This window comes from Sciurus carolinensis, chromosome 9 (genome assembly GCF_902686445.1).
Source record: "Sciurus carolinensis chromosome 9, mSciCar1.2, whole genome shotgun sequence".
Taxonomy (NCBI): domain Eukaryota; kingdom Metazoa; phylum Chordata; class Mammalia; order Rodentia; family Sciuridae; genus Sciurus; species Sciurus carolinensis.
The window spans coordinates 126543432-126566756 of record NC_062221.1 but is presented as its reverse complement, the minus strand read 5'-3'; the positions used below and the strand labels follow the sequence as shown (position 1 = coordinate 126566756).

The 23325-nt window shown below is 37.5% G+C and overlaps 1 protein-coding gene, 1 non-coding gene and 1 pseudogene across 5 annotated transcripts; 1 reads left to right on the top strand and 2 right to left on the bottom strand.

Annotated features, from left to right (window-relative positions):
* Positions 1–4095: 4095 nt before the first annotated feature.
* N6amt1 (N-6 adenine-specific DNA methyltransferase 1) lies at positions 4096–19617 on the bottom strand. Of its 4 annotated transcripts, none has more exons than XR_007110218.1 (7): positions 19481–19617; positions 17378–17464; positions 16382–16472; positions 10802–10885; positions 8200–8341; positions 6400–6699; positions 4105–5052 (listed from the first exon to the last, which is right to left on the bottom strand). XR_007110218.1 is itself a non-coding variant. In XM_047564335.1 (6 exons), the coding sequence occupies exons 1-6, from the start codon at positions 19339–19341 to the stop codon at positions 6593–6595; spliced, it is 552 nt and encodes a 183-aa protein (XP_047420291.1). In that variant the 5' UTR covers positions 19342–19471; the 3' UTR covers positions 4096–6592. The 4 variants fall into 4 exon arrangements, 2 of the variants coding, with proteins under 2 accessions (XP_047420291.1, XP_047420290.1); XR_007110219.1 differs by having other exon boundaries at positions 4106–4905; XM_047564335.1 differs by lacking the exon at positions 19481–19617 and adding an exon at positions 19301–19471 and having other exon boundaries at positions 4096–6699.
* On the top strand, positions 13495–13601 carry LOC124993882 (U6 spliceosomal RNA). Its single transcript, XR_007110396.1, has one exon. It is a non-coding gene; the product is annotated as a U6 spliceosomal RNA (small nuclear RNA).
* Positions 19618–20677: 1060 nt separating the features above from the next.
* LOC124992426 (cytochrome c oxidase subunit NDUFA4-like) lies at positions 20678–20900 on the bottom strand (annotated as a pseudogene).
* Positions 20901–23325: the final 2425 nt, after the last annotated feature.

Genomic DNA, 23325 nt, shown 5'->3' with positions numbered 1-23325 from the left:
TCAGGGTTATTATTGAGATATGATTTGTATTCCCGGTCATTTGGTTCATATTTACAATTTTATTTATTTATTTATTTATTTTTTGACACATCTTGGTTCCTCCTTTATTTGACAGTTCCTTTAGGATAATTCCTCCCTTTGCTGATTTGCTTCTTTGTTTTTTATTTCTTCCTCATGAAATATTTTGCCGAGAATGTTCTGTAATGCTGGCTTTCTTTTTGTAAATTCTTTTAGCTTTTGTTTACCATGGAATGATTTTATTTCATCGTCAAATTTGAAGGTAAGCTTTGCTGGGTATAAGATTCTTGGTTGGCATCCATTTTCTTTCAGAGCTTGAAAAATGTTGTTCTAGGCCCTTCTAGCTTTTAGGGTCTGGATTGAAAAATCTGCTGATATCCGTATTGGTTTCCCCCTGAATGTAATTTGGTTCTTTTCTCTCACAGTCTTTAAAATTCTGTCTTTATTTTGTATGTTCGGTATTTTCATTATAATGTGCCTTGGTGTGGGTCTGTTGTAATTTTGTGTATTTGGAGTCCTATAAGCCTCTTGAACTTGATTTTCCATTTCATTCTTCAGATTTGGGAAATTTTCTGATATTATTTCATTGAATAGATTGTTCATTCCTTTGGTTTGTTTCTCTAAGCCTTCCTCAATCCCAATAATTCTCAAATTTGGCCTTTTCATGATATCCCATAGTTCTTGCAGATTGTGTTCATGATTTCTTACCATCTTCTCTGTTTGTTCAACTTTGTTTCGAGGTTAAATATTTTTTCTTCAATATATGAAGTTCTGTCTTCCAGGTGTTCTATCCTATTGGTTATGCTTTCTATGGAGTTCTTAATTTGGTTTATTGTTTCCTTCATTTCAAGGATTTGTTTGGTTTTTTTTTCAATATCTCTCTTTATTGAAATGATCTTTTGCTTCCTGAATTTGCTCTGTTAACTGTTGATTGGTGCGATCATTCAATGCCAGCATTTGCTCTTTCATCTCATCATTCAATGCCTGCATTTGCTCTTTCATCTCATCGTTTGCTTCCCTAATCATTTTAATTATGTACATTCTGAACTCCCTTTCTGTCATTTCTTCTGCCATGCTGTCGTTGGATTGTATTGATGTAACATCTAGATTTGTTTGGGGCATTTTCTTCCCTTGTTTTCTCATATTGTTCAGGAATCAGTGGGTCATTAAGATATTGCAGATTTCCTCTATCGACTAATAATGTCCCTGAAGATTGCTAGTATATCCCCTCTTATCCTTCAGTAGCCTGAAGTCTTGGAGGAAGTTGATAATGCGGAGCACCTCGAAGAAGCTGCCTCTCTAGGGCGGTGACCCTCAGGTGGCGTATATTCCCTGCTAGTTGTCAGAGGTGTCTCCACTTGTTGACCAATGGTCATCCAAAGGGGAACTAGGCTGTGGGCTGAGGCAAGTTCTGTTTGTGCCTGTGTCTCTGGTTTTACCGTCCCTGTGGGAAAACCTCTCCCGGTAGGGAAGACTCACTCGGTGGGAACGTCTCGCTGGTCAGTTCCCCTCCTAGAGGTTCCCCTCAATCTACAACTACCGCCTGGGCTGGGCTGTCTTCCTCTGCAACGTTCCCAGGGGCCCGGACCTACCTTCTGGGCCTGGGAGCCTCACCCTCTGCAGGCAAGTCTCCTTAGGCTGCCTCTCCCAGATAATCTGCCCGCAGTCCTGGAAACTTTGCTCCGCCCCTAGGCGTGTCTCTGTGGGGCTCTTCCAGCAAGAAGCCACCTAGCTCCTGGGACCCTACTCTGCACCTAATCGCCTGGCTATGTGGCCCCTCCTCTGAGCCGCCACCTGGAGCCCCGTACAATAGCTCCGATACCCAGAGACCCACCACACACCTCCTCCTCCGGACAGCAGCCCGGTTTCCGACGCAGTCACTAGGAGTCCAAGCAACTCACTTCGCGTCTCCTCCTCCCGCCAACCTCCCGTAGCCCTAGGCAGTCACTCCAAGCCCAAGTGACCCACCCTGTTCCTCCTCCTCCTCCTCGGGGTAGCCCCCCGGGTGTTCAGGGGCGGTGGCTCCGAGACCAAGTGACCCACCGCGCTCCTCCTCCAGGCAGGCCACCAGTGTTCAGGATCGGTCACTTTGAGTGCAATCTACTCACCACTCGCCTCCTCCTCTGGCAACCGCCTGTGGCTCTGATGCAGTCACTCCTAGACCAAGTGACCCACCGCGCTTCTCCTCTTCCTCCTGGCAACCCCCTGGTGCTCAGAAGCGATTACTCTGAGTCTAAACAGCTCGCCATGCAGCCTCTCCTCAGGCAGCCGCCCAGAGCCCCAGTGGTTGCTCCGAGTCCAAGCGCTGTGCTGAGCAGCCTCCTCTACGATGATCCCAGTTGTCCGTGTTTACCGCTCCAGTGGGGGGAGGGGCGTCTCGCCGAGCAACTCCACTTCACAAATTCCCTGCGTTCCGGGGCTACTGCCCCATCCGGGATGCCTCCCTAACGGGAGAGACTCACCCGGCGGCTTTGAGTTGGTCCCAAGTCTCTCACTATCTCCTCTTTTGAATCCTGTGTCCTGGAGCAACATGAAATGCAGCCACCCTCTAGGCCGCCATCTTTAAACTCTCAATTACTATTTACAATATTTCTAGTTGTGAACAAGAGGATGGGGAAGGGTGTAGGATGTGAGTAAATAGAGGTACCTGTCAAAGGGCCTCCAGTCTCCTGTAGGTGTCTCAGGAAGGGGGCCACCCTTCCAATGATGATGGCCATGCCCTCAGGAATAATTCAAAATGCCTGCACCAGCCTCCAAAGAAGCTGGGGAGCCCCAGTGAGGGTGCACTGAGTCAGCACGAGGTAGGCACAGTATCCTTCAGCAGTAGGGGGGCAGGCAGGCAGGCTCAACTACTGGCCTCCAACCTTGGTGTGGGGGCAGGCTGGGGGGCTCAGCACCGTGTCCATCTGCAGTGGGGGGGGGCTCAGCACCAGCGTCAGGTCTCAGTTTTGCAGGGGGGGGGCACGGTTTCTAATTTTTTAAAGGCAATGCTTCCAGTGTTTGAGACAGGGTCTTGACAAGTTGCTGAGGCTGGCTTTGAACTTACAATCCTCCTGCCTCAGTCTCCAGAGGTGCTGGGATTACGGGCTTGTACCACTGCACCTGGCCTCTTTTTTTTTTTCCTAATATAATTTTTAAAACCTATAAATTTCCTTCTAAGTTTTACTTCCATTGCATTTCCTAAATTCCAATATTGGAGTTTTCATTGACATAATTTTTTTTACTTTTGAAATTATTAAAAAAAATTACTTTTAAACAACATTTTAAAAAACTAGAACAAAACTTATTTTGTTTCCTTGCCAAGGAAATCAGAGTTCCTAAGTCAAGAGTCCACATTTGGTTTCAAAACAGATCTAGATTCAGCAGTCATCAATGTGGCTGCCTAGAGACTGGGGACTAAACTCAGGGGTGCTCTACCACTGAGCTACACCTATAGCCCTTTTGTATTTTTTTTGTTGAGATAGGTGACACCAAGTTGCCAAAGCTGACCTTGAATTTGTGATCCTCTTGCCTCTGCTTCACAAATAGCTGGGAGTAAAGGTGCATGCTACCATGCCCAGCCAAAAACTAGAATGATTTTTAAAAATGCTGTACAGTTAACTTTGTTGTGTGGTTCTGGGCACTGAGCCCAGAGCCTCACGTTAGGGAAGTGCTCTCTCACCAGACCATGTTTCTACGCTACTTTACATTTACATTTTGGTGCAAGGGGAAGTATGAAGAATCACAAGATCCTACAATTACAGGATTGTGAGTTTTTGGAAGGGTCAAGAAGGGACAAGCACACAGTGATACTCACTGTTTCTTATGACTGTAATCAGTGATGAACGTACTTGAAAGCAACCATACTTTTCACAAAATCAACTGATTCAGAACTTGAACTCTGCCAGGGTGGACTGATCACTGATTATTACAGGCTATAAATACTGCAATAATTGTTCACATGCAAAGGCTTCTCTACTATTTCTCCTCATCCTTGCCAGGTGAACTTCTGTGTATGAGAGTAACAGACTCAAGATTGTGGCCCTACTCAGGCATGTTAGAAAAGTCTTTATTTCTTTATTTTTTTCCAGGTGCAGTTTAAATAGTGAAACACCACAGGACCTTCTGCTCAACATGAGAACTGGAACATACCAGTACATTTAAGGTCTCTACATGGGTGTCTTCTTTCCCCCTGTCCTCTCTCTCTGCCTCCCTTCATCCTACCCTTTTGTTTATTCTGTGCCTTTTATTGTATTGCAATTTTTTTCTTAAATTAACAGACATTTTAAGTTTAGATTTATATATATGAGAATATACACAGTTTCCACAAACTCTGGAATACCATGGTGGTGCATGAGGCATTTTGTAAATCCATGGATACACTGCAGGCAGGGAAGGCAAGTTCTGTTGAGCTCATGCTTAACTTCAATCCCTGCCACCAGAGCCACTTTGTTCCTGAGCCCAGGGGTGGCTTGTAAAGAGGATAAAAACTATCCACAGAATGGGTTGTTCTATTCACTTTATTATTAGTCTGCCTCTGCTGAGGTCACCCTTTGGTGAGCATTTACATGAGATGCAAATATTTTCATGTCTTTTGTCCATTCAGAGGTGTATCCACATACCTCTTACCCAAATGTCTTTGTCACCAATTTTCCAATCATGACTGTTTCCAATTCCTGATCATCCAGCTAAATTAAGGGCCACAGCTCGTGAAATTGAATATGATTGCATATCTGGCCATTTACCCTTCCAAGCAAAGTGAACAACCAGATGCATTACTCCAAGCTTCATTGGGAGGATATTCCTTCACCAGCTGTCCTTCAAGGATGTTGTGGAGAGAGGCTGTAGTTCTGTAGAACCATCTGTAAGCCAGGCCCTAGTTGTCTTCTGTCAGCAGATCAGAGGGAACTGCCCACAGGAGCAGGTAGGAACAAAGAAGGCAGGAATGAGGAAAATGGGTCTTTTGAACACTTCTTCAAGTACATTTCCGGGTCTGCTCAGGTGTATCACTTCCATTTGATGATGGAGTGGTGCTGTGCTTGCCAACTTCATGGTCTGATGAGTCAGACAACACCCAGTTCAGAATGTAGCTCAGTTCCCATGATAACTTAGTGATCTATGGTTAAGTGTTCAGAATCTACTCAGGCCCAGTAGCAGGCCAAGAGCTCTTTCTCAAAACAAGTAGTTATTTATGGCATTACCAGTCTTGCTCCAAAATCCTACAGGTCTGAAACTAGAACTCACCTGTAGGGGCCTGCCAAAGACTGAATAGCATTCCTGTCTGAGAATGACACTTCGCCACTGGATCTGCTAGATCATATGGCCTAAGTGGCAGAGCAGCTTGTATGCGGCCTGTACAAGATGCAAAGCCTTTTCTGGTTCTGGGCCCAACTCAAAACTGGCAACTTTTGGGTCACTTCATAAATGGGTTGAAGTAACACACCAAATAACCATTTGTTGCCTCCAAAGTGCAACAACATCCACTAGATGTTCTTTCTTGGTTGCAGGAGCACTTAATTCAACAATTTATCCTTCACATTAGAAGGGCTGTTTCAATAGGCCCAAACCACTGGACCTCATTAATTTTACTGAGGTGGAAGGTCCCTGAAGTGTAGTTAGATTTCCTACTTGTTACAAGTTTACAGTAGTTGCTATTTCTTGATCACTTGTTTCATTCAGTATCATGTCATCAATGTAATGATTAGTGTAGCATCTTGTGGCTAGGAAGGTGATCAATATCCCTGCAAACTAAATTATGATATAAGGCTGGAGAGTAGATAATACCTGAGGTAGGACAGTGAAGGTGTATTGTTGACCTTGCTGGTTAAAAACAAACTACCTCTGGTGGACTTTTATGGATAAGTATGGTGAAAAAGGTATTTTCCATATTGATTGTGTAGCAGGTACCAAGTGATGTGTTAATTTGCTCCAGCAATGAAACCCCATCTGCTACACCAGCTGCAATCAGTGGTTAAAATTATACTCCATAGCCATTCCCCAACATCCTTTTTGTGCAAAATCAAATACCATCCCCGAATAGCAGAAGTGTCTTCATTCTCACCTGTTATTTATCTTCTGAGGCTTTTATACACATACAAACATATTGTCTTTATTGGTTTCTTAAAAATATACAGGTAGGATAAAACTATTCGGCAGTTTGCTCTTCTCATTCTAGAGTACAGAATTGGACCCCTTCTGATTTAGTATATAGAGACCTGACTCAGGTTTAATGGTTGCATGTTCAGTAAAACAGATAAACTGTAATTTATTTTAACCAATCTCCTTCATGATGGACATTTGGGTTGATTCCACTTTGCTACAGAACCAATGCTGAAATGAATATACATCCACATGTCATATAACTTTTACATATAAATGCAAATTATAAATATACATATTTACCTGCATGTGTGTAAATATTTCTGAAGACCTGATTTCCTGGTAAAAGGAAATGCTCCATCTTTCCACCTTTTTGTTTTTTAATGATAAATTTCTGACAAAATTCCTTAACCAAGGAATGACTTCAGTTTCAAAATACGCTGAATGCATTCAGTTCACAGGATCTCTCAGCATACTTCTGGTAGCTCTTGGTATATTAGGACTTGGTGAACTTGAGAATGGAAAGGGTTTCTTGGCCTGCCTGTCTAGAAAGTGCAGTGGTCCCTTGTAGACCTTTTGCCTTCAATGTTTTCAAAATGTCTTCTAAAATGAGTTAAAAAAAGAAAAAAATAAACTCCAATTATATCACTTGATGATGTGTATGGTCTCTAAACAGTTTAATAATATGATAAATACAGAATGTTTATAAATTATATTCATCTAACAAAACATGTATACCAAGTAAATGTCTATTAAAGTGAACTTGGGCTTCAGATCACTTGGTACTTTGTAATCAAACTGAACAGCTTGATAGCAGAGGAAGTCTACATTGGACCAAACATTAATTAAATTTGTTACTACAGCAAGCAATCAATTTCTCAGTTGTGTGGCTTTAATCTCTGCCATATATCCTTCCCTTTGAATGAAAAAGGTCAGCAAAGGTATGGGCAAGCTGAATACTAATACTGGCTGGAAGAATAAATGAGAAGTCGTTTATTTCTTTTAGACATATTAAAAAAGGAAAACCTTTTATAAATAAGACTGAACTAAGAAAATAGAAACACACAAAAAACTAAAGTTAGGAATCAATGTTATTTGAGGGGCTGAGGATATAAAATATAAGATTAAAATCAAACTGGAATGTACAGAAGAGAAAATAGATGAAGCAATTTAGTTATAAAGTAATCTGAAAATCAAGATATAAACATCCATACAGTAAGACAGCTTTCAGGATTAAATTTCAGATGAACTAAAGAGTTAATGACTTTAAGACCAGAGGGTGTGATAAAATTGTGGCATTTGCAGGCAAATGGATGAAATTGGAGAATATCATGCTAAGTGAGATAAGCCAATCTCAGAAAACCAAAAGACGAATGATCTCGCTGATAAGCAGATGATGACATAAATGGGGGGTGGGAGGGGTTAGCATTAGGGTTAGGGTTAGGTTTAGGGTTAGGGTTAAGAAGGGTGGCAAGAATGGAGGAAGGAAGGACTGTATAGAGGGAAAAGAGGAGTGGGGGGAAGGGAAAAATAACAGAATGAATCAAACAACATTACCCTATGTAAATTTATGGTATGCCTTTACTCCATGTACAAACAGAGAAACAACATGTATCCCATTTGTTTACAATAAAAAAAAAAAAAGAAAGAAAGAAATTTAAGCCCTTGTGGAACCTAAAATTCTTTTGCTCATTAATAATTCTAACAACTAAAGCAAAACAAAAATGAATTCTAAAAATAGTTAATCACATTATTGGGTAGAGGGTGAATATCTTTAACAATAAAAGAAAAAACAAACATAAAAAAAAAAAAAGAACGGAGGGTACAGAAAAAATTCACAGCATTGGGGGTAAAAAGAAGTAAGAGGCTCTGTATTTGAATATTAGTAATGAATAGGAGAAAAAGTTCACCCCCTCAAAAGAAAATTATACTTTTTAAAACCAGAAAAATATCTCTTAAAAATATCTCCTCTTTTAATGTTAATTTGTCTCTATTAGTGATTAAATTCATGAACATCCTGTGTTACTTTATACATTATAGCTTTCTATGTTATAAATTTTTGTTTTCAGCAAAGCAAAGAGTTAATAAACTGGTCTGTATTACCTGGATTGTTTTCTTTTATGGTAACTAAATAGAATAATCCTCTTGGGGAAAGGAGGTCTGATGCCAGTGGAAAGAATCTATCCATGACTTCTCGTCCATTTCTGCCACCAGCCCAAGCTGCTTCTATTCCGTGACTTCCCACCTGTGGCCAATTAGATTATTTTTATCGATTCAGGACAAGTTTAATTTAGATCACAAGGTGCATCTTTTTGACAGGTAACATCTCCAAAGTCTGTATTTTGTATTTTACTGCTGACAAACAGGAAGTGAAGTTGAATCTAGGTTTCCTAACTTCCTAGTTTATGTGACCTTAGGCAAACTGGTAAATCTCTTTGTGAATTACTTTCTTCCCTTTTCTGTAAAATTAGAAAAATAATAGTTCTATCAGTACAATCAGAAGAAATGATGAAGAAATATTTTTAAGGTTGAGGATGTTGCTCAGTGATACAGTGCTTGCCTAGCATGCATGAGTCCCTGGATTCAATACTTAGCACCAAAAAAATACTTTTATCCACTGTAGGAATGAATAGTTTTGACAGTCATTGCTTTGGGCACACCAAGTACTTAGTAATAACACTATAAAACTGAGAGAAATGGGTAATTCATACACACACACACACACACACACACACACACACATATATATCTCACATTCCTTTCACTACAATTTTCCACAAAGTTCATCATTTTAGGAAATTTACGAGTTCCTGTTTTTCGTCAACTCTTTTCTCCTGGGGACTTCTCTTTGCTGGTGTCCCTTTGCTTTCTCCTGGGCTTAATGCCCTCTTCTTCTGGGACCCATGTCTTTCTCTTCCTATTTACTCCCTAATTTTCAGAGGAACACATTTTCTTGATGTTTCAAGAGGTAAGATGGTCTGTGGCCAGCCTTTGCAGGGCCAGTCTCTTGTCACTCTGCCTCAATATGGGCTAGGACTATTAGGGTTTGGATATGAGGTTTTCTTCATGCTGAAGGCATGGTGTCCAGTTCAGCAGTGTTCAGAGGTGGGCTTTTGGGAAGTGACTGGATCATGAGTTCTGACCTCATCAGTTGATTAATCCACTGATGGATTCATAATTTGACAGCATGATATGGACATAGTGGTAGGAGGCAGGACCTAGTTGAAGGAAGAGGGTTCTTGGGGACATGTTCTTGGGGACATGTCCTTGGGTACTATGTTTTGTCCCCAGGCCTCCCCACCTTTTATTTCTCTTTCTCTGCTTCCCAGCTGTCATGTGAGCAGCTCTGCTCTGCCACACACTACGTTCCATGATGTTCTGCTTCACCACAGGCCCACAAGCAATGGAGACAAGTGACCCCTGGACTGAAATCTCTGATACTAAGGGAGAAAATAAAACTTTTCTTCTTTAAGTTGATTTTCTCAGGTATTTGGTCACAGCAACAAAAAGCTGACTAACTCAGACTCCTTTGTGATATGACTCTCCAGGGATGCTTAGTCACATTTGTCTGCTCACACTAGAGATAAGCCTCCAGGGCGATCATCTGGACCAGCCTCCCTCACAATGCTCAGGTATGTGTGCTTCCGGAGGCTCGACTGGCACCAACACACTCTGACAGGCTCCCATCCTCTGGAATCAGGCATGTTTGGTGGCTTCTGTTTGCCTGATACCTGGGCTAACGACGGTGTCCACCTCTGATTCTTCAGAGACCACACACACCAATAGTACCTTATTTCCTGTTTATGGACATTCCAGTAAGTACAGCTGAACATTTATGAGCATAAACTCCTAATAATTTAAGCTCTAAATCTCCAGTCACCTTTTGTGATTTCCTTTGCTTTACCTTCAACTGCTCATTACTTTGTTACAATGACTTCCTACCTTCACATATGAGTTCTTATATCAGTAGAGCAACGGCTTTTTTTGTTACTTAACTGCCTTTAGTAGGAACAGCAATCAAGTGGAGCTTTTTCGCCTTGGTATAAAGGTGAATGCAATGTTTATCAGCTTTGCCAGAGAATAAACATCAAAGGAAAAAATAGGCAAAATAAAGAAAAACTAGACTTAGTACATGATAAAACTGTCTGCCTTGAACTTACTGGAAAAAGAGTTAATATGGTTTACCTCTTCTGTATTGAGGTATTAAAAACCATACATTTCAATTATTTTCCCTACTAAAAATGAATAATACCTATACCTTCTGTTAATACCTATGAAAGGAGGCAGCCTAAGACTTTCACAAGGAATTCCTATTTATTATTTATTAAAAATATTAAGGGGCTTGGGATAAAGCTCAGTTTGTAGAGTGTTTGCCTGTCAAGCACAAGGTCCTGGGTTCAATCCCCAGTACAGGAAAAAAGAAAAATTTTATTTCACAAATTTGTTATTCATGATAAAGGATAGATAGATACAGACATGAAAATATAAATTTAAGTATCTACTTTAAAGTATGATTTAGGTGAGAATTTAAGGACATAGATTATAATGTGTATAGTCATTAGTTTTCATTCCTGTCTAATAATAGTATCAATTACTGACAATTAGGATAAAATCAAAGCAGTGTCTGATGTCATATGATGTTCATTTTACTTTAGAAACAGAATTGCCAAAAATACTCATAATTAAATTTTGCTGCATGTCTTACCTCTTCAGGTGGAGTCACAACATAGGGGGGATTGAACACCAGAAGATCAACTTTTTCCTTCAGTCTTGGTAACAAGCCTTTGACCTAAATGTTTTCAACAACAGAATTTTAATTAACTTGGACTCTGGTTTAAATAATTAATAAATCAATCTTTAAAGCTACTCTCCCTTGTTGGTGAAAAGAAGCAATGTTAGAAGGCTTTACTTTTAGATGGAAACAATATTTTTACATTTTCAGATGAAGATTATATGCACTTAATTAAAAACAATGATTAGAATGAATAAAATGTTCAATAAACACCATATATGTTTACACTATGGGTTCCTTTTGAGAAAATAAAATAACAAACTGTAATTCTGAAGCAGATATTCTGCATATATTTGGACATGAGTTTAGAATACATCCACTGACTTAAACCTGTATTTCCTATAATCAAGAGAAATATTTTATGGAATGACAGAAAACACATCTGAGGTTCAGAAATATCAGAAGATGAACTTTTTGTTTTCAGCTTCTTCAATTACTTGTAAATGTACTAGCTGAAACAATTAGATATCAAAGAAGGAAAGCATTGGATACACTGATTAAACTGAAGACACCAATTATTTGGTGTTTTTAAAATCCTTATACTGGATATAATTTTCTATGGAACAAGAAAAAAATGTTCTTTTTAAAGAAAGTATGTTTAGTAGTTTCTTTAAAATTCTGTATTTTCTTTAAATGGCCAAGTGCCATTTAAAGTAGTCAATTAAATAACTAAATACTTAGAAGTCATATCTGATTATGTCATCTTGTGCCTTCATATACACAGTAAAATAAAAACCTATGTATGGAAGAGCTCTTTACCCACTGATTCTCATGCTGTTTCTTGAGAAAGAATAATGAAATATCTCAAATCAATATGCAGAGTTTTATTAACATTCTCACAATATTCCCCATATCTGCAATAAGTATCTACCATATTTATTGAATACTGTTCTTTATATGTACTTTGTTTTGTTAAATAAATCAAATGTAAAGGGAGACTTCTCCATTTACTATTGTAAATGGAAAATCAATATAACTCTTTGGAAATAGAAATGTCTCTAAGAATAAATGCAATACAAATAAAAAATGCTATTAAATTATAGTTACTCTTGCTAGTTTCAGAGTTACCCAGGCCTGCTCTTTTCATTAAATGGCATTTGTCAGTGCTAAATAGATATTAAAGAAAAACACCAAACTGAGATCTTCTCCTTAATGTGATCAGAATGGCTGAAAGAGAATTAAAAAAACAACAGCTTTTAGACTTTGTAATTCAAAGTCACTTAATACCCAGGCATATCCCCTAAATACTGGGTGGGCTACTTACATATATTATTATGAAACAATGTCTTCAAATTTTCATTTTATCCAGGTTTATGCAAGCAATCCTATTTTAATCACCAAATTAAGTCTGTTAACTATGCTATTCAGTGAGAACTATTAAGTTGTACTTTTGAAGAAATGTTTACAGAGGTAAATTTTCTTTCTCATTTAAAAAGAGAAAAGATACCCAGTTTTTGTTAGTAATTCAGATGTAGTTTTGTAATCAGGTCAAAAGATTACCAGTCTGTTGTCTACCCAATAATAGCCCTGGAATGAGGAAACACATTTAAATAACCAAAAGCTTTTCTTTCAGTTCCATAAAGAAATTAAGTTTCTCATATTGTAAAAAAGAATTCCATAATATAATTTTCCAGAAATGCTGGGTAATGAAACTAGAAATGTGTGTGCTTTGCAACTGTTTATGATGGTCCCTAGGGTACCCTGCCATTATAATCACTGCAGCAACTGAATTTCAAATAAGGAGGAAAACATATTAAAAATAGAAAATCTTTTGGTTAAAATAAATTTAAATGAGGAAGTCATTATGGATGAGATAAAAAGTCTAAACTAGGCATCCATATTCAGCTTTTCAATTTGCTGAATAACACAGTCCTGCAACATTTCTGAGAATTGGGCCTCTGATAAGAAGTTCAAGTACTTCTAGCAAAACTCAGATTTTATTCATATGAGAGGCACTCATACAGAGTTCCTTAACTCTTGGTTTAAATAACAATTCGATTAAACTGGTCATTTGGTTTTCTAGTACAAAACATCTGGAGAAACAAAGTTTTATTGACGAATAGCACTGAAATATGACAAAACAGAGCAACTACTATGGCAAAGAGGAAAAAAAATAAAAACTCAAACTTATTGCAGACTACAGCTATTTAGTGTAAAGGTGGATATACCTGAGTAGACCTTAACCATCACCATCCGTAGCACAGACAATATTGAGACGAAAGATAAAATGTTTGGTATGTTTTAAGCACATAAAGAAATATACACTTTTAAAGACATTTTCCTGAAACTAAAAATGAAATACAGTGAAAGTGCTACTTTTTAAACAGATAAACCAGCAATCCAAAACAATGAGTTTACCTTATTATTGAAGTTGTGGCAATCTATGCCCCATGTTCTGAAAGGGTATGTAAATTGATCACAACATCTATGCTCAGGCCAATCTCTTATTTATTGCTTTGTGAAAAGTAACATTCAGTACCACAATTAGTCAACAAATATGTGAAAAAATATTCAATATCACTAGCAATTAGAAAAATGCAAATTAAAACTACACTGAGATTTCATCTCACTCCATTCAGAATGGCAATTATCAAGAATACAAGTAAGTGCTTGCTTCAGCAGCACATATACTAAAATTGGAATGATACAGAGAAGATTAGCATGGCCCCTGTGTAAGGATGACATGTAAATTCGTGAAGTGTTCCTATTTTTATAAGTGCATGACAATATAAAACGATGGGGGTGGTGGGGGGAAGAGAAGAATGAAGGAACTTTGGATGGTGTAAAGGAAAAAGAGGTGGGAGGGGGTGGGGATGGAAAAACAGTAGAATGAAATAGACAGTATTACCCTATATATATATGTATGATTACATGAATGGCATGAATATACATTGTGTACAACCACAGAAATGAAAAGATGTACCCCATTTGTGTTCAAAGAATCAAAATGTGTCTGTAAAAATAAAAAATATTTTAAGAAAAATAAAGAATACAAGTAACAATAAATGCTGGGGGAGGATGTGGGGAGAAAGGTACACTTATACATTGCTGGTGGGACTGCAAACTGGTGCAAACTGGTTGAAGATTCCTATCTAAGAAATGAAGATTCCTTAGAAAATTTGGAATGAAACCACCATTTGACCCAGTTATACTATTCCTGGGCATATACCCAAAGGACTTAAAATCAGCATATTACAGTGATTCAGTTACATTAATGTTTACAGCAGCTCAATTCACAATAGCTAAGCTATGGAATTAACCTAGGTACTCTTTAACAGATGAATGGATAAAGAAAATGTGGTACATAGACACAATGGAATATTACTCAGTCATAAATAAGAATGAAATTATGGCATTTGCCAGTAAGTGGAAGGAACTAGAGACTATCATGTTAAGTCAATTTCAAAAAACCAAAGGCTGAATGTTCTCTCTGCTCTGCAGATGCTGACTCACAATAGGTGGAAGGTGTGGAGGTTCACCAGATTGTACAGGGGGAACTGGAAGGAAGAGAAGGGGAATAGGAATGGGAAAGACAGTAGAATGAATCAGACATAAGTTTCCTATGTTCATATATGAATGCATGACCAATGTAACTCCAAATCATGTACACTACAATAATGGGAAGTTATACTCCATACATGTATGATATGTCAAAATACATTCTACTGTTATATATAACTAAAAAAACCCAATTTTTAAAAAGCATTTAGTATTAGCCAATTTTACCGAAGAAGTAATTCTGGAATGGATAACCAGTAGTTTATGTCTGAAAAGAGGCAAGGGGCGTCTGGATTTGCTTTCAGAAAATCTGAGCTTTAATCTTAATGTATCCAATTTTGAATTTATGGTTAAGACCATGTGGTTTCAAAAAATATACCATATCTGTTTAAAAAATTTCTGTATCTGTTTAAAAAAGTAGATAATCTGAATTTCTTCGGTTTCTGAAGTTTCACTGCTCTTTCAAAAATAGTTAAGCCAGGTGTGGTGGTATATCTCAGTTACTCAGGAGGCCAAAGCCAGGAAGATCACAAGTTCTAGGTCAGTCAAGAAAACTTAGCAAGATTCTGTCTCTAAAAATTAAAAAAAAAAAAAAAAAAAAAAAAAAAGGGTAGAAGTATAGCTCTGGTACAGTATCCCTGGATTCAATCCCTGTACCACAAAACAAAATAAACCAAAACAAAACAAAACAAAAAAAACCCACCAAAATATATTTTATACCAATTATGGATATACTAGGGAAATATTTAAAAAAACATTAAAATCACCACACTGATCTAATGCAAATCACCAAATATACCTTTTCTGATATTCTAGTTTTTATTAGCAATAATAACACTAGTAAGGTGAAAAGAATTTGTCTCTTTGGCTTAATTCCCTTTGAACTGTAAAACTAAATTGTAAACTTGAACAGGAATGCTACCTATTGTCATCAGTGTAAGACTGATGTAATAACACAGGTCAAGAAGCCCAGAAAGCATTCTGCATTTCTTCTGTCCACCTGGGATGTGCTACTATGATTTTTGCTTATAAAAAGGCATTTCATGTTTATAACTAAAAAAACTCACAAATTAAAAATTATCCAAATATTAATACCATCATTTTAACAACCGCAACTTAAGAATGCATGATGTTAACTTCTTAAAAGAAAACAATGGTTCTATAGCTTTCGCTTGTTGCTTTTGCCTTCCTAGGACCCATTCCACCTTTCTTTTGATTACATCTCCTTGACTGTTGTTGGACAAACTCTATCTTCTGTCATTTTAAATCCAAGTGGCTCAGGTAGGGTCTAACCCAAGCTAGTTCTTTAAGTGAGACTATGATCCAGGTCTAAGTCAATAATCTACTACTCCAATTCCCCTCAGTTGCAGAGAAAGATCGAGAGGCAGACACATAACCCAATACTCATTTTGGGTCTTTTGCTAAAGCAACAGAGTGTAAAGGGTTTCTCTCCTTGTGAAGTTGCTAAGAAATATAATGTAGACTTGCAAAAGTCTTATTACTGTGAAGGGAAAGACTACCTACGAATAGAGCCACCAGAGAAAAATTCAGAGCCAGGAAAAATATGTGTGTAACATCATTTGAGTTCCTGAAGTCATGTGTGCTCGATGCTATCCACTTCTTTAAATTCAAGCTAAGGTAAATTGAGTTCACTGATCCAGAAGGTGCCTGACACAGGCAAGTCAATATCAATTTCTTTCGAAGTGTGGAGAAGATGGATTCTATCAGCCAAGAATTTATATAAAGTATATCACTTAGTGTTAGTGGGTCATGAATTAATTCATTACTCATGTTTCTTTGACCAGAAACATCTTCACTTTAATTTATTTGATTTTTTAAAATTTTTATTTTTTGGTACCAGTGTGGGGACTGAATCCAGGGCCTTGCTAAATTGCTGAAGCTGGCTTTGAACTGGTGTGTGCCACCATGCCTGGCTTGACCTCAATTTACTTCAAAAGAAAATTGGTTATTATTGGACAAGGATTAATAGCTTACCAAATCTGTAATTACTGGTTGAATGTGGACATTGTTACAGCGTGCTGTTTCCAGGGTACAAGCTGCTGCATTGGGGTTGATATCAGTGCACCTAATAATAAGAAAAAGAAGAATACTATATCCTATGTCCATGGGGCAAATCTGATACTGAATAATTCAGGGAATGTTCCTTTAGTTCTTCATATAGCAGGTGTAGAAAAAAAATAGAATGCTTTAATAGTGGCAAAGAAAAAGAACAAACATTGGCTATATTGATAAAAAAAGATAATTATATTGATATAATTTGTAAGAACAGGATACTACACAAACATGTATACACATCTGAAGAAATTTATTTAACAGTAATACTGTGCAGCCATCAAAATAAAATTTAAAGGAAAAACCGACACAAAAATGTTCATGATATGCTACTAAGTAAAAAAAGGAAATAAAAACTTTAAAAAACTGAAGGAACACACTTGGACAATATGGGACAAAATTTTCTGGTGACTTCTTCATTTTTTATTATATTCTCAAACTTTCTACAAAAAGCATTTAAGTCTATAATCTCAGCAATTTTGGGAGGCAGAGGCAGAAGGATCACAAGTTTGAGGCCAGAATCAGCAAATTAGCAAGACCCTGTCTCAAAATAAAAAATAAAAAGGAATGGGGATGTGGCTTACTGGTGCCCCTGGATTCAACTCCCAATACTTAAAAAAAAAAAAAAAAAAAAAAAGGAGAAAAAAGAGATTTAAGTAACTATTTTTTTTCTGATTGAATTATTTACTTAAAAAAGAGTCAGATTTAGAGATGACCTAAAATTATTTTGCTTGTATAATTAAACAAGATGAAGGACCAGTTTTGAACATAAAGTTGTAATTCCTAGGGAAACATAATTTGTAATCTGGGTTGTTATTATACTGAAACATGATCAGATACATAATTATAAAATTATGAGTTATTTAATGATTATAATGATTCTCTCAGTGGAAATCTGGATGAACATTACATACATACATGTACAAAGCCTGAGGTCCTATCACAGAGGCTAAGAATGCAGACACCACTCCAGATCCTGATCCAACTTCAAGGCATATTTCCACTCTAAAAATACACAACAAAGTAAATATTAGTACAGTGATATTAAAATACACTTGACAGAAAATAATTCTTAGTCTAGCTATAATGTACATTTCTCCAGCATCATTGCTCTCCTGCAAATATAAGGAAATACAAATTTCTAATTTTTTTTTTTTTTTTGGTGCTGGGGATCGAACCCAGGGCCTTGTGCATGCAAGGCAAGCACTCTACCGACTGAGCTATCTCCCCAGCCCCAAATTTATAATTTCTGACAATCACTTTGTGCTTCTTTGAACACTGTGCAACTCAAAACTGCTAACATTCTGGGGATATAACAGGGTAAATTCACAAAAGTTATATATGTGGCTCTCAATTTCAACAAAGCATTACAAAAATGTATGGAATGTTAATTAGGGTTGGAAATATAAATATGAAGGATGCCATCCCTTCCTACAAGAAGCTCCTGGGTTAGTATTTCCTAAAGGGATAGGGTTGGTATTAGTATAAACTTTACTCGTGAAAGAAGTTACTCTATCATTTTTAAGTATTTAACCTTCATAAATCCAACAGTACATCCTAGGAAAAAAAGCTCCTCAGTTCTTGTAGAGCAAAGAAATCCTGTATTTGTAGAGTTAAATGCTCAAATGGGAAAATATCTGAGTATTTGATCTTAGAATGTTAATAATCTTAGAACACTGTTAAATATAACACCTTCATTCTACTACATTTCTTTAAGTTAAACTTATTTCCTTGTCCATAATCTTACACATGCATCAAAAGCACTAATTATTCCCAGTTACAAAGATTGGCTTGGTAGCATATAAGTGACTTTCTAGCACTTAACTTCCAAAACAACTATCCAACAAGAAAAGGTATATGGTTTTCTAACTTTGGAACCAGTCCACACACGCCTTTAATGGGCTTGTATAATGGGCTATACCAAGATCTGTGAATCTTATCAGGTGGCTTTTGTTTGAGAATAACTACCATGGTCTCATAATTAGAATTCCAAGACCAGAAACATCCAAGACTGTAACAAAATCAGCTCCTTTTACGACAGATTTTGCAATGCAATTTGTGCTTGTAAACTTTCTGGGGTATTGAGAATAAAAGACAAGTTATAAAACAGTACTGTTCCACTCTACAGTCCAGTACATCCAAAAGTTTCATCACCTATTATGAAAAACCAGTTTTAAGAGTTGGACCATTTTACATGTGGAAAAATGTGACCCTGTTTAAGAGGGATAAACGTGATACAGATCTTTGAAACCTGACAGCTGTTTGTTTCATCCTGAGGAAAAACACTTCAAGTCTTGATGATTGTATAAATCTAATGACCCCAAATCCTTTCATTGAAAAATTACAAGTATTAATTCTTTTCGTTATTAATTTAAAAATCTATGGAAAAGACCTTAACAAATCAAGAGTAGATTCTATAGGCTGTTAAATGCCCGTAACAACTTTTTACCATGAAACGAGAAATTCAGTGTGTCATTTGCATGAGTCACATTTCCAGTGTTAAGCAGCCTTATGTGGCTAAGTAGCTGTTATTACAGAATACGTTGAGTAGGTTTACAAATTCCTGCGCGCTCGAGTATCTCACAACCATTCTCCCTTTTGGTGCCCTTCCGTTGCAAGAGAGTGTCTTTATGTGCTAGGTAACCCTCCCTCCTACCAAAAAAAAAAAAAAAAAAAAAAATTCAACGTCAACAGAAGCGTTTGGGGAATACTTCGTTGTTTCTGAACGTGTTATACCATCGATGCTCTTAGGGGCGTGTGTCCTTCAGATTAACAGCTCAAAGGAAAAATGCCATCACAACGTGGTACAGCGAAAAGGAGCTCGGGAGCCACGACCAGTACCTGGCTAAGAGAGAAATCCTTTGCACGTTAGCTAGGCGCATCTACAGGGAAGCCCTGACTGAAGGCGCTCGCTCTGCTGTCAATCACCACAGGTGGGCGGCGACAGTCCTTTCCCAGGCCGCTGCCGCCTCTCCAGGACACCCAAGCCCTCTCCCGCCGGTGCCCTCGCCCTCCTCGCACCCCGCCAGGTCCGCTGCCGCCGCCTCGAGTGCGTCCAGCAGCAGGAATGTGTCCTCCGCGGGCTCGTACACGTCGCTGAACGCGCCGCGACCGACGTGCCCATAGAGCGGCGTGGGGAACCTCGGCGCCGCCATCTTTCGCCCTCCGCCCTGTGCGCATGCGCCTTACGCCCTGGGGCCGTGGGCCGAGGCTCAGGGGGCGGAGCGTCTCCTTGGGTTTTAATCAGTTCTAGCAGTCTGTGTGGATGCTCTTAGAATTGTTCAGTACACAGTTACATAATCTGCAGCTATTGACATTTGCTTTTCTTTTGAACATTTATTTCATTTTATGGACTTACCTGACACTGGGCATCCTCAGTCGTTTTTGGCTAAAAGATGAATGTTTCTTCATTCCTATGACGTTTGCAAGTTTTCTTCTTTTTTTAGTTTGCAAAGATTTGCAAAAATTTGCAAAAATAATGATTACTAAATTTTACTATGGTCTTTTTTTCTTTGCACCGGATGAACTTTAAAGTTCATAAAGAACTTTATGATGAAGTTCTCTTTAGTCATTTTGATGTTTATTGAAGTGTATTACAGAAATAGCTCTTCTGCTGTCGAATAATATGTGCACTCTTTTTACAAATTTTAAGCGAGATGATGTTCCTTTCTTTTAATACATTGCTGTATTTGGAATGATAATAATCCAGCTCTTTTTATTTCAGGATTTTGCTGTGCTCCTAGAAGGAGGTAGGACTCTGTTTTGGGAACATTTGGTGGAACTCACCTGTAAACCTATCATGGTTTGGTTCCTTTTTCACTGAATGGATCTGTGACATTTGGGGCATCTTCTGTAGGTTATTAAGTTATCCAGGTATTTTCATTTTTTGGAGTTAATTTCTGTTTCTCTGTAAAACATTTTCACAGCTAGTTTTTTTTTTAATTTGAGAAATAAAAATTAAGAAAAGTATTTGGATTATATTTTTTTCTTTAAATTTTAATAGTTTATTTCTCATACTCTATAAAGTTCTAAAATTTTCTATATTAAGTAGTGATGCATATCAAGTTTCAGAGATTTATTAATCAGTGTAATAAACTCCAAAAAATCAACATAATTTCATGCATTTAAAGAAGAAGTATTTCCTGGTTAAGTGGAAAATTGTGTGGATGGCTTCTTAAAGACCTTCATTCTAAGCAGCTTTATAGTGAAGCATTTCATTTAGAAGTCTGGACCTTCTTTCTTCAGTTTGCTGTAATCCACATTCACTGAGTAGAACTTGTATTGGTCATTGGGATCCAGTTTGTTCCAGGGTTCTGGGTTATTGTTCCTGACCCAACTGACATCTGGATTGAACAATACCAATACCTCCTGCTCCAATAAATACCCAGAGGGGACTCAAGTTTTTATGCTTCATGGTCTGACCGATGATCTGGCGGAGCATGTTTGCAACAGAGGCCTCCAGCCCCAAAAACCTTAAGAACAAATCAGCCAGGCCCAAGACCAAGCAGCCTCTGCCTGTATTACATTTTTAAAGTGCCACATACACACCACCTAGAATTGACAACCATTAGCATTTTCTCATATTTCCTTAATATATTTTTAAAATACAAAATTTATATATTACAAATAAAATGGGTGTTCCTTCTGTACTCAGTCGGAGCTTCATTTTGTAACCTTCATTTCAAGGTAACTTCTCTCAAATTTAGTGTGTATCTATCTAACCCAGGTTTTTATGCTTTTACATTAGTATTTTCATAAATAATATATGACTTATGTGTTTTAAAATTGATGTAACTGGGAAGAGGTTGCTATATTATTTTTCAAAATTCATTTTCATTCAATATTACATGAATCTACATTTAGATATACATAAAGTGAGTTTATTCCTTTTAACTACCGTTGAGCATTTCATTATATGAAATATTTTCTGTCTGGAATGGATAAATATCTATTGGTAAACATCTTTATTTTGGGTGGGTACTGGGGATAGAACTCAGGGGCACTTGATCACTGAATGACATCCCCAACCCTGTTTTGTATTTTATTTAGAGACAGGGTATCACTGAGTTGCTTAGGGCCTCGCCATTGCTGAAGCTGGCTCTGAACTCGACATCTTCCTTCCTCAGTCTCCTAAGTCACTGGGATTATAAGCATGTGCCACTGCACCCGGTACTATTGGCAAACTTCTTTCCAGGTTTTCATTATTATGAATAACATGATAATTAACTTCCATAAACATGGTTTCTTTTGATATTATACATGAATTTCCTGGTATAAAACCCAAAGTGGATCAACTTAGTATGTATACATTTTCCTAGGCACTGCCAAAGTTCTGTCTAAACTAATTACATTGATTTTACTATATTTGTTATTTATTTAATACCTAGACTTTTTTTTTTTTTTTTTTTTTTTTTTTTTTTTTGCGGTGCTAGGGATTGAACCCAGGGTCTTGTGCTTGCAAGGCAAGCACTCTACTGACTGAGCTATCTCCCCAGTCCTTAGACTTGTTTATTTTAGATTGAATTGGTCTTATTGCTAATTGAGGTTAGGCAAATGTTCCTATGTTCATCATTTGAGTTTCTTCCTTGGTGAATTGGCTTTCACTTTTGCTTATTTTTCCTTTGTGTGTGTGTGCACACAAGATGGCTGCATCTTCACATCCTCACACTGCTAAATTCAGTCAAAGAATCTTTCAGTTCTTCACATACAACTTCTGCCATTCACTTTCTTACTGGTCCCAAGTGGACCATGTGCTTGTGCTTGAACAATCCTATAGTCAGAGAGATGAAATGATTCTCCCTTCTCAGGGCTGGGACTGGGGCCTCACTCTGGCTACATACCCCTGAACAAAATCCTGTTGTTGGTGTGGGTGTTAGGTAACAAAGAAAATGTCTCTGGCATAGAAGTTTCTCATGTAAATTCCGTAATAGTTCTTTTCCTCCACTTTATTATTGTTTCTTGGCTTTACCATATTTTTTGTAGATAAGCATTTAATATCTTTTGTAGAAATATTTACTATATTTACTTTCGATGGAGGGTTTTTGGGTCTTATTTTGTACCTAGAATTGTCTTTCCTATTCTTTACTCTTCTAAAGAAAGCTTATTTTCTGGTTTCCAAACAAGACTCTATTGATTGGATTTATTTTGTGAATTAGGGTTTTAGATTTCTAGCATCTTACTTCTTTTATTTATATATTTGATTTGTTTCTGAGCCTAAAGTCTCAAAGTAGAATATGTTCATATGCATATGAATATGTATATGTGTATGTGTGATGGTTAATTTTATGTATCAACTTGACTGGGTCACATCACCCAGCCTTATGGTCAAATATTATTCTGGGTATTTCTATGAGGGTGTTAATTTGGAGGAGATTGATATTTAAATTAATGGACTTTCAAAGAACCAAAGGCTGAATGTTTTCTCTGGTATGTGGATACCAATTCAAAAATAAGTGGGGGTGACTAGGGAAGAATAAGGGTACTTTGGATTAGATAGAGGGGAGTTAAGGGAGGGGAGGGGGCATGAGAGTATGAATGATAGTAGAATGAATTGGACATTATTACCCTATGTGCATATATGATTATACAACCTGTATAACTACATCATGTACAACCAGAAGAACGAGAAGTTGTACTCCATTTATGTATGGTGTGTCAAATTGCATTCTACTGACATTATAAATAATTAGAAAAAATTAAAAAAAAAAAGAGGCCTAAAGAAATATCAGCCAGAGGGGCTGGGGTTGTAGCTCAGTTAGTAGAGTGCCTGCCTTGCATGCTCAAGGTCCGTAATTCCCAGCACCAGCACCAAAAAAAAAAAAAAAAAAAAAAAAAAAAATTAATGAACTTTAAAGCAGATTGCTCTC

Excerpts from the sequence above, each read along its gene's own strand:
- N6amt1 (XM_047564334.1), bottom strand. The coding sequence starts at position 19,614 with ATGGCGGCGCCGAGGTTCCCCACGCCGCTCTATGGGCACGTCGGTCGC. Across the intron at positions 16,473-17,377 it reads GGACCTCAGGCTTTGTACAT|GTGCACTGATATCAACCCCA; the intron begins GTATGTATGTAA and ends TCTTATTATTAG. Across the intron at positions 10,886-16,381 it reads AACCAGTAATTACAGATTTG|GTCAAAGGCTTGTTACCAAG; the intron begins GTAAGCTATTAA and ends GAAAACATTTAG.